The 11,976-nt window shown below is 40.3% G+C and overlaps 1 protein-coding gene across 1 annotated transcript; it reads right to left on the reverse strand.

Annotated features, from left to right (window-relative positions):
• Window positions 1-675: 675 nt before the first annotated feature.
• Window positions 676-9,026, reverse strand: ASMT (acetylserotonin O-methyltransferase). The gene is made up of 9 exons (XM_066571556.1): window positions 8,952-9,026; window positions 8,207-8,380; window positions 6,693-6,867; window positions 5,351-5,480; window positions 4,595-4,663; window positions 3,960-4,078; window positions 3,040-3,180; window positions 1,721-1,843; window positions 676-1,313 (listed from the first exon to the last, which is right to left on the reverse strand). Exons 2-9 carry the CDS (start codon window positions 8,276-8,278, stop codon window positions 1,099-1,101), a joined length of 1,044 nt encoding a protein of 347 aa, XP_066427653.1. The 5' UTR covers window positions 8,279-8,380; window positions 8,952-9,026; the 3' UTR covers window positions 676-1,098.
• Window positions 9,027-11,976: the final 2,950 nt, after the last annotated feature.

An 11,976-nucleotide genomic window follows, 5' to 3' on the forward strand; every position in this document is an offset into this window, starting at 1 on the left:
ATCAAACAGGGCTTTAATTTGCCTGCGTGTAGCAAAGCACTTATTTCAAGCTCTCTTCACAGTGTTTGTCATTTAGGAAAAAAAAAAAAACAACAACTCCCTAAAACCAAGATTCCAATCATGCAAGCTGTCCTACCATGTCTCTGTAATTGGTATATTAAAGCCTTGTGTCTCCTGTGTGTACTGAGGCTACTTTCTCCCTGTCCTTCTCCTACAGCCACATGAGTGAGAGGCTCCTGTAGATGGATACTGAGTGAACTATATCAAGCTCCTCTAGTATCCAGCTTAATGGGCAAATGCAATTACTGTTCCAGAAAAAAACTGCAGAGTGATTTTTAGTGCCTTCTCCAAATGTTTCTCACTTCAGTAATGTATTATTCTGCTTCCAGGAACTGCATGGGTAATGGCAGACTGTGTTTGATCAAATGATTTAAAGAAATGGCAGGAGGCATGAAGTAAGGACAACCCAAGTACATAACAAAATTACTTCACAGCATCATCTTCCTACCTGTCTTGTAATAAGAATCCCTGGGCTTCAACCAGTCACTAAAGTACAACACTTTTTCATAATTTAAATCAAAGTCCAAAGGAAATAAAAAATTAATGTATTTTTTCATGCAAAACTCCCCGAGGCTCAGACACGATTTCTCCTGGAACTCCGAAAAGACCATAAAGGAGATGTAATTTGGTCTGGTTTTATTGTATGAATATTTCAGGAATAAAAATGCAGGCACAAAAGCTCAGTACAGGGATTAGTTTTGTTTTGCAGGAACTCAAGTACAAATTCAGCTCTGCTTTTGTCTGATACAGTGTTAAAAAAAAGAGAGACTGATACAAGCTGAAGCAGACACACTGCACATTTCTTTTGTGGATTGTTTCTTGTGGAACAGGTGCTGATTTCTTTCTTTTCCTCCCAGATCCAAAGTCAAGCCAAACTCGGCTTCCAAATTTGTAATGCATGCATGCTAAGATCTTTTGACAATGTATTACAAAAAAGGTTGGCAGCCTTAACTAGAAGCTAAGCTGATCATTGCCCACTAAGAAGAGAATAGCACATTTCTCAACCTCTTCTGTTTTGTTACATACATAAAACATGTACTACTCTTTCCTTCCTAAAACAGCATCATAGAGTTTTCCAGTCCTCTTTACTTGAATCACTCCAAAGCCAGCTGCCTCCAGGAGCTTGCTGTACTCTGCTGCTGTTCTCTCTTTCCCTTCTGTCTGGACCAACATATTGATGGAATACAGTTGGGTTTCTACAGGCCCACTTTTATCTTCATTCAGAAGGGATTCAACCAGCAGCACTCCACCACCTGGTGGAGAGAAGAGAAAGAAAACACACCCTGAGAAATGAAAAGGTGAGCTATTTTTGAGCTGTTACTAGGACAGATCCTAATGTGACTTTCAGGAAGAAGCAGTCTCTACATTATGTCACATTTTAGCATCACAGAAGACAATGAAAGAGCCAAAGCATCAGAGGATCTCTTTGCTCAGCTATGTTGGTACTGACATCCCAGAACTGAAGGAGGTGCTGTGGCTGGGATGGAAATTTCCCATTTTCCCCAGCTAAAACTTTACAGGAACTTACTGATTTTGTTTTGTAGGAGTGCTTTTGAAATTCTGAGGCTTCATTGTGATGCTTAATGGGATTTTTTGCTGTGATGCATACACCTATCTAAACAATAGTAAGTCTCTTTGCTCTTCAAGAGTTCACACCTACCAGGTTTGCAAGCTTTGTAGACTTTTGCCAGCAGTTGTTTGCATTTGTCATCATCCCAATCATGCAGTATCTTGGATAAAATATACAGTTCAGCTTCAGGTATTGAATCATTAAAGAAGTCTCCTGTAAAGCAAGAATACATGTATTATACAAATTCCCACAACACTGAGAGCTGAGTTATGCAAATATTTTCAGTTCTGTTCAATTCCAGGCTTGCAATGTCCTTCAGACATATAAGACAGCAATGGAGGTAACAGGTGAAAGTCCTCTGTTGCACTGCATAAGGAATTTTGCTCTTGATCAGTCTCAAGAAGATCTCAAACATTTAAAGGCAATAACTAATCCTGAAACAGACTGATGCACAGGAAAGCATTTCAGTTTAGGTTTTCTCCAATGACAGAAATTCAAATTCATACTGCACTAAGGACATAGGTTCACACAGTTCCTGTCATGAGAAAGAAGGAAAGAATATTGCCTTCTCTAAGAAAGTTCTCAAAGAGAAAACTTTGGTAGTCACAGAGTTACTTCATAAATCCATAGGTAAAAATACCCATCTCTCACCTCCTAGCACTAGCTTTGCTATTCCTTTTGTTTAGCACCTGCTGTTCTGCACTCAGAATTTTTTTTCTCAGCATTTTACTTTGTCATTTCTTTTCCCATTTTGTTGCATCTTTGTTTTTATACACTCCCTTCCCTCCTCAAAGCTCCTTTTCTCTCTCTCAGCTTTGAGCAATTTTAAGCACTTCCAGCACTTTGAAGACTTTTGTAAACATTAAAAATGAGATCTCCCTATACTCATTTTCCTCATACATAGTACAAAGACTATGCAGGATCAGTAGCCTGGGCAAGAGGGATAGGTGCTAGCTCACCCACTTTCATGCTTTAAAATATCTTAGGACTTGAAGATCAATCGGTTGTGACCAGAGAAGGAAAAACACTTGTTCAGAGCAGACCTGGCATCCCTCACATCTGCCAGGAGGTTTGCACAGGAGAAAAGGGGAGTGTTAGGAAAATTTTTAACAAAGCATAACAGATTTCAAAATTGCATGATGCCTTTTTTTTTTTTTTCCTAATGTTCCAAGAAATGAAATAGTTCTCTTCAGGAGTTAATGTTGCTGAATAACTAACTGAGTTGTGTCTCTGACAGCTGCTGGTGAACAACTGGGACAGCTGCAGAGCCAGGCTGGGGAGGCTGCAGCCTGAGACACTGTCCCCACAAGGGGCAGCTGGAGACCTGAGCCTCCAGAATGACACCTCTGAGCAGAGCCAGGGCTCTGGAGCCACAGCTGTGACAACACCACACCGCTGTCCCCACCTACCTTCATGGAAAGTGATCTGACGCTCCTCAGGGGAAACAAACTGTTCTTTGGCCACCTGCACAACTTTGGGCAGGTCATAAATTGTGACAGTAGAATTTGGATACAAAGAAACACACTCTTGGGCCAAAGCTCCTCCACCTCCTTTGAGGACAGGAAAAGAAGGTCAGTACTGACACAAACCCAAGCTGTTCAGTGATACCCCCATGAAAGTATATAGGCAAGGGTGCATTAGGCCTCATGGAAGCTGGCAATGTACATTTTCACCCCTTGAGACACCTCTTCCCATGTGTTGCTGGGAGAGAAGTGGAGGGGCAGGAGAAGTCACTGTCTCCATGTGTTCTGCAGGAAGGTCTGGGGCCTGCAGCACCCAAGCATGTGGGGTCAGCCCCTGCCCTTACTACTCCTACACTCCCTCCTAGCCAGACCAGCTGCGGGTGCTGGAAGGTGAAAAATGAAAAACAGTCACTAAACCAGGCTCTGGGAAAGGAGTGAGGGAGGCCAGGAGGGAGCCTGCCTTGTCCCGTGAATCCTGGCAGCACTCAGCAGTGCTGGGACAGCAGGGTACTCCAGGATAAGAGGTTGTAGGCAGCACCTCAACAACAGTGACTGTAGGGGAAGAAGGAAAGAGTCTGGCACTGGAAGAACGCAAGCAAGGCATGAAAAATGCTAAAGCTGCCACATCCACAAGGGGATGAGTGACTGCTTACATAAATCAGACTGTAGAGAAAAACATTCAACTTTCTAATGCTGTCATCCCTCTCACATTTCTGTTTTTAACCCAAATCAGTAAAATTCTCCTTATATTGCTATGTCCCGCTTTCCATTGTTTTGCCCAACATATAACATAGGAGTTGTTTTCCTCTGCAGAGCTTATAAAAGACAGTTCAGAGTGTTGTTAAAGAAGATCTTCTGACACTCACCTCCCAGGTCATAGATCTGCCTGAAAGGGGAAAGGTCAAATGCAGCAAGAACATCTCTGCCACATATACTCCATACTGAGTTCTGGCCAGCCATGAATTTTAGCATTTCTTCATCTGATCTAGCAAGGCAAACAGAGACAGCACAGAGAGAGGGTTCCTTACCACATCCTCAGAGATTCCTATAATATAACTGCTGCTACATGTTTTAGCCTAAACAAAAATCTCTGGTTTTATTGACACAGAATATGTCCTCTTTGCATATAAACCTACCTTGAATATTACTGTATCAGGAGTGTACAGCTATGAATTCATGCATTTAAATAGGGAATTAAGAGTAGTGAAATCCAACAGTGTATTATGCTGCTCATTCTAAGAATTTCCAAGGGACTTTTTTTTCTTCAACTACCATTGCCTCTATCAGAGATCTGTGATGTTTTTCGGGTTAGGAAATTATATACTTCTATTCAAAATATCAGATAGTGTCCCAGTAATTGATATTGTTGAGAAGTAAAAACATTGCATGACACTGAGGAATTGTCACCTCATCATATTTAATTGTTCTGAGTCATAATTAAAAACATTAGTTTTATCCACAACAAGAAGAATAAAATTTCTATAAATATTCAAATGATTACCTGTACATTGCTCCAAATGGGTCTTTAGATGAAACACCAAAAGCTCTTTCATATTGGTTTCTTCCTTCTCTAAAAGAGCAATTGAAAAAGCCTATGAGAGTGCTAATATATTTCTCAACCTCTCTCAAGAATGACTGGGTCCTTTCAAGGTCAGGGTGGGATGGCACTTTGAGCAATCTGATCTAGTGAGTGGCATCCATGGTAGGAAGGTAGGAACTAGATGATGAACTTTAGAGCCTCTTCCACCCCAAACCATTCCAGGATTCTATCATTTAAGGGAGCACACCTGAGGTAAAGACTGATGCAATCATCACCATCATCTACACCATGTTTGGTCATCAGTTGCATGGACTGGAACAAGTGAGACTCCAGACCCCTATTAAACTGCCCCTATAAACTTTTGAAACAGAAGGACACTTAGCCACCACTACTCATTATTTACTTGGTTGATGCCACATCCAGTAAGATCCATGTAATGATAAAGTGCTTTACTGAAAGTGATACATAAAGAAATCTGATTTCTGGATCATCTCTACAATGACAGGGAAAAGGAAAACAAGAACATACACAAATGGAAAACAAGGGGGGGAGGGGAAATGGCACACATATGGCCATGTTAACAGCTGACTTATCTGTTGCTTTTAATTTCTGAGAATGAGTCGACATCTTTACTGAGCTCTTCTCCAGAAACACACCACTCAGAGCAGTAACACAGATGCTGCAAAGCACCAGACAGCACACAGCACTCCTCCTTACCTCACAGCATCAGCCAGGTACTGCCAGCACAAGTAGACTGTGTTGGAATAATACATCATTATGTGATACTGAGATTTTGGACTTGATTTTGTAAGGTAGACATTGGAAATTTCTGTGTTTCTGTAGAGGGCTAAAGGGTAAAATAAATGTATTTACTAACATATATGATATATCACCTTGCCAAGTCTGTTGTACAGCTTGGTGTTTATCACCAGAAGATGTCTATACAGCCAAAGACAGAGCCACATTACTTCTACAACCAAAGCCTTCCACTGCAATGAGCAGTGGGTAAGGGCTGCTGAAATCTATGTTGCCCCATTCTATCTACATAAACACCATCTCCCTGTGCTTAACTCCAGCACCAAACATTTCTTTCAAGGAGAGCAAAAAAAAGCCTTTAAAAAAGTGTTGTAATTTACATATAGGTTTCTGCTCTTAGAGAAAGCTTTCGGTGTGCTCTATTTAAGTGAAAACTCTTTGCAGACAAGTCTTTTTCTTGATCAACAAGGTCAGCAAGTGGAGGGAAAGTCCCCAAAACAGCAGGCCAGCCACACCTACCCTCCCTCAGTTCACTAGGACAGGACCTTCTGCAAACAGAAGAATGCCTAAAGGACTCCCAGAAATCCCTCCCACTCCCTCCAATGCATCTGCAGTGGCATCACTCACCCACAGGACTTGCATGCCAAAGGAATATAAAAGATAGATCCTGCTCTCCCCAGACTCATTGGGCAACAACTGTAATCCCTACAGCACAGCATGCCAACACAAGGCAGAGCAGGGGACACAACCTGTGAGATATTAGCAGGTCCTGACCAGCTGTTGGATGGCTAGAGATCCTTTCTTTCCAAGTGGATTCCATGTTTCTGACATAAGGAAAAACTTTTATCACCTCTCAGTTCTGATCAACAACCTAACAAAATAGTTCACATAATGGTAAAAACCCTATGAAAAACAAAACCTGTTTTAAATCATGCTGTTACCATCCACCCTGGCATTTTGTTTTAAGTTTAAAATCCTGTCCATACCCCAGAGAGTTCTTGAGACAAGTTCCATAGAGCTTGTGGAGCTATCCTAAATATCTTCTCCAAAGTGAGGATCTTGTACAAAGACATTTATGGATATAGAGCCCTGTGCCTGTGTTTCATTTTATACTTGTGATCATGCCGACATTTGCCTCCTCTTTCAGCTGAAGAGTTAATCCCAAGAGTGATTCTATCCTTCTTCCAGCTACATTAACTGACTTAAGATTTGGTATCACCTTTGCCCACACATCTTACCTCACTTTCAAAACCATCAGAGGTTTCAATCTTACAATTTATTTCCATTCCTCTGCTTTTATTACCTCCTTCTTGTGTCATCTCTACTGCCAAGAGCTTCAATCCCACACAAGCATCCAGCAATCTTCTCATCCCCAGGGTGCTGGCACCCAGATCTGCAGCAATGGCATCTGAAGACAGAGGCTTTCCTGACTCCAGAAGAAGATCAAACACCCCCAACTCACAGGCAGTGAACATAACCTGGGAGCAGGGAAAGATGGCAGTGAGGGATTAGGTGAACGCACAAAGCCTACTGCATTTCACAAGCTGCTTAACTAGGGAAAGTATAAATTTAATGATATTTATTTCAGATAAACTTATATTTCATATAAACAAGTTCAATTATTAAATTGCAGTTTATCAGAGCACCGATATAACACACTATGCATGTAATCCACTCATTAGTCTTATTCTTTTTCCTTTTCCAGTGAAACCAGCCAGTACTTTTTGGCTTCCAAAAGTCCACATTTAGAGACCAGATTTTGTGTGTAAATGTCCCTGCCTCTTCCTTAGTTTAGAAACACATTCTCACAATCTCCCAGAAAGAACAAGGGCAAGTCTGGGTGGGGGTGCTTGTTGTCTGTTTATGTTTCTGTTCTTTAACTAAGGATCTAGTGCCTGCTTCAGTGAACCCTGGAGAGTCTCTCATGGCTTGCAATAGGGGGAATATCCCAAACTAGGACCTTGTTTTCAGGGACTGATGTGAAGGACTACAGTGATCTTCCAGAAGCAGGGAGGTTCCTCTCATGCAGAAGAACTGCTGCATTTAACTAACAGAACTGCTCAGTCTTTCCCTAGAGTTGTTGAATTTCTCCAGTAACATTCATCAACCTTCGGACAAACACAGCTAACCATACATTTAAAAAAAAAAATCAACCATCTTTCTTTAGCTATACACAGTCAATCTTACAAGTATGAGCCTATTACTCTGGTCACATAAACACTCCTGAAACAGTAACAAAGACATTAATTTAACTGACTGCCTGTATCTACAATGATTTGAGCTACAATGATTCCTGTACAATGAAGCTCCTTTTACCCTGAGTAAGATCATAGCTTAACATGGCCAAAGTTGAAGTTGTTTCTCTAAAACATAGTACTCACAGTATTAATTTGGAAAGCACTGGGCACCTCTTTTTCTCACAAAGTGATTTTTCATTATCTATTTTTCCTCTATTATCAGCTCTGCCTTTCAGGAGCCTAAGGTGCAGCAGTATTTGCACAACACAAAGAACATTCCTTCTGTTACCATGTTGGCCAGAGGATCAGCAAGGGACAATAGGAAAGTTAAGTAGTAATTGAGGAAAAAAAACATCCACTGCACTGGATATTATAATTTTATGCCCACGGGTTTAAGCAAATAACATCAGCAAACAATAAGAAGACTGAAATTACTAGTTTTGCCTTTGTGCCTTAAAAATATCTTTGCAAAAGCAGTCATTATAGCAGTGCTTTCACCTCTTCCAAAGACTTACATTTAGGACTAAAGAGAAATCCTTGAATATTTCTTTCTGCATACTCTAAGAGTTATATTTCTTACCTTTGAGATTAAAAATCCATTGCTGTATTGCATGATGATTTGAGGATAGTCAAGGTCTTCTGTGGAACCCATCTTCCTTCTGGACTGAGACACAGATTTCCTGGCTCTCTTAATTTAAATAAGCTTCTTTTCACCAAACACAAAGCACACCAGCTGATCCTCATAATCTTATTGCTTCTGAGAAACAAACTGGTTACAAAACATGCTAGCTGAATTATTTGGCTTTGATGGGTCTTTCTGCCTGGTTCAACTGTTTCTTTGGATCTTCCATCATCAAGTATAAGGCTAAAGAAGCAGTGTGGATTAAAGCTTGTATTGTCAGTTCATCAGTCAGCAACACAGTGGTACCTCAGAAGCTCTTGAAAGCTTGTAACAAGCAAAACAGGAATCAGTGCAGAAGAATACCAAGAACCTGAACTCAGTGCAATGTACCAGCATTCATAAACCAAAGCAGAATCTTACTTGGGACTTCAAATTTGCTGTGGGGACAGTCCAGGGGACCCTGGGCTGGCAGTAGGGTACACCTCATCCCTAAGTGCAGAAGCAGCAAGTACAAAGAGAAGCTGTAAGAATCTGTTGCTGTTTTCTTACTGTGATTAGTTTGCTCTGATGATGATCACTCAGATGAAGCCTACAAGGAATTAAATCTATATTTTTTACTTTTCTGTATTTTGCAGGTCCTCCCACCCACCCTGATACCAGCTTAGAAAGGAATACCTGGAGCATCTCAGCAGGGGTGTCCTACCTGTACTTTGCCATGTTTTGACAGAGCAGGGTGCTGAAGGATGACAACACATTTTCATTTTCCAGCTGATTACTACAGTTTTCCTCCCCTTCTCTGCAAAACAAAGCAGAAAGCCCTTGGGAAGAAACAAGAAAATGACTGCAAAGTGCAAGATGGGGCATGGATTTCAACTTCACACGGGACATATCTCATAGATTTTCATCAGAAAATTAAACCCCTGGATTACTTTCCTGAAATCTTGCTGCCCCACTGTTCATTTCTTGGTCTCTGTCGGACATCTTGCCCATCTCATCTTGGGGTAGATGTGGCAACACTCAGGTGAGGAAGATCAAGGAAAAGACTCAGATTTTATATCACACATTTTGTGGCCCTTCAGGAAACAATGTTAAATTAAACCTTATTTAGGTAGTACACTGAAGGCAAAATGTGACAAACCAGCATTTTTTCAGTGGCAGCTTTCTCCATGCTTCAGATTCCATTGTATAATCTTTCTCTGCATCTGTACTTTCTAACTGAATTGTATATAATTGCATATCACCACCCAAAGATAACTATTGTTAGCAAAAAAAAAAAAAAAAAGTTGTATGAAAGCTGTATGAAAATAAAAAAAAAATCTCTTCTAAAGGCCAATTCTACGTGCTTCTGAGAAACTGGTGTGATTTCATGCAAGCTTAAGGATTTCCCACTCCTGGGAACATAACAGCTATTCAGCCCCATAAATGCACTGCACTTAAGGCAAAGTTATTTGGTACACGAGTCTCCACTAATAAAATGACCACACAGTTGATTAAATACACTTGAAGTTCTTTTTTTCAATTTCAACTAAATCTGTCTGTTGAGGATACCAGTTATAATCATCTAATGGGATTACCACTAGTAGTGAGATGTAGGGGAGGAGGCTTGCAGATAACCCACACCAGATTGAAAAAAGCCACATGCAGAAGCTGTTTCCAAGTAAATTGTTAGTGAGCCTTAGAGTTTAAGCTCCTTTTAAGCTAGAAATGCATTAATGAAGATGAAATTGCAATGGATTGCTTTCTATGAAAGCCCTATCAAGATTTCTCTCATAGGGCTTACACCACATGCAGGCTAAAGCCCTTATTTTACCACCACAGTTCTTTTTCAGTGATGCATTTTTCTTTGCCTAAATGACTCACTACAGTCAAATGGTACACAAAAACCAATTATGTCATTTTTGCATAACATTTGAAAGTAAGAAATTATCTATGAACAAAGGAGATTTAGTTAAATGAATGTGCCTGCCAGTGAGAAATCTTCTCACACAAAACCTTCCTTATAAGCAAAAATTACAAATCCCAGGGATGTGACCACAATGAGTTTCAATAATACCAGTAGGAAGCAACTGTGCCTTGCTATCATGACTAAGTCTCTAAGTATACCCAGTTAATAACACATGCCCTGGAAGGGCCCTAAGGTATTATTTTGTGGTCTGTTTTTAAACAATCCTAAAAAACAAAGATACTCAATATCATACTTTTTCTTTGAAATAGACTATCAAGTTTAAAATGCTCTTTTCTTCTTTGTAGCTTCTAATTATTCTCATATTTTACAATAGATGCATTTTCCTAGTAACTTAACTATTATTTCCATCACTTTTGACACACATCAATTTTAGTTTTTCCTGTTTTCATCACATATACAAATAACAAATATTTGGAGTGGGCACAAAAACCTATATATCCAGCTCATTTTCTAAGCAAACCCTCCCTTCTCTTTAGATTCACTTACATCTTACTTACATCTTACATCTCTGAGAACATCTTTTAAAGTACATCTCAGACAATCCAGAGTTGTTCTTGGTTTAACTTGTGGACAGCAAATAATCTCTCAACAAATAATTCAACTAAATAATCATTGAGGTTTCTATCAGAGGAAATCCCAGCAGATTAGAGTCATAGTCATTCTGAGGATATGCAGCTACATCAGCTACAAGTGGTAGATGCAGAAACTTTAGAGAGAGAGACAGATGCAAGCAGAAAACCAAGATGGATAGCAGCTGAGGCAGGCTCTGATGATTTCAGAAAAATAAATGATTTCAGCATTTTCTTGTGTTCTGTCAAGCATCACAAAGGAAAACCATGGATACACAACTGCCTTAAACAGACCATTTTAGAGGCTTGGCTTGGTTGGAGATGGCAGGAACGCCTTCCTACCCAGGGGAGGTGGTGAATAAATTCCTCATTTTGCCTTGCTTATGCACCCAGCTTTGGCTTTACCTTTATATTGTGCTTATCTCAATCCATGAGTTTTTTCACTTTTACCCTCACAATTCTTTATCCCATGCCTATAGGAGTGTGTGAACACCTGCATGGAGTCAGCTGCTATAAATCACAGCAGCAAGACGTGCAATGAACAGAAAAGATTTTTCCAGCCCTTCTCTTTTAAAGGGAAGGTAGAAAGTAACAGGCACCACTAGGCAATTCCTCAGAGGGTTGACATGTCTGGGATCATATGCAGAATTGCAGGGAAAATCTAATGTGAAGGTGATCAGTTCTTGTTCAGACACTTTGCTGGCAATGCCTGGGAGTGACATCCCTTCATATTGTCCTACAAGAAGTCCAGTATCATGGACAGCACACGTGAACATCCCATGCAGAGCAGGTAGAGCTCACCTGGCAGGTGTCACAGTGCACATGCAGTTAGATTAGTTATCAATTAGAGAGCAATTCCAATTAGCCTTAGCCCTTCAAAAATTTTATAATATATGCTATGGCAAAGCATTAGCCTGAGCTAACCTATGAATTTTTTTTTTTTGTCAGGCAGCAGGAGATTCAGGAGTTGCAGCATGTGAGGGGGTACCAGACCAAATTGATTTTCTGTGCTGCCACTGAAGAAGAAAGGATGGTGGTGCACATCCCTTCAAACAAGCCTCAAGAGCCCAGTATTAGATTAATATAGGACACTTGATTCATTCTGTGCATTCATTCAGATCTGAAGAATCAACGGCAACTAGATTGCTGCTTTATACAAACACTAGAGACAACTGCAAATTTACTGCAAAAGC

Source organism: Molothrus aeneus, chromosome 2, assembly GCF_037042795.1.
Source record: "Molothrus aeneus isolate 106 chromosome 2, BPBGC_Maene_1.0, whole genome shotgun sequence".
Taxonomy (NCBI): Eukaryota; Metazoa; Chordata; class Aves; order Passeriformes; family Icteridae; genus Molothrus; species Molothrus aeneus.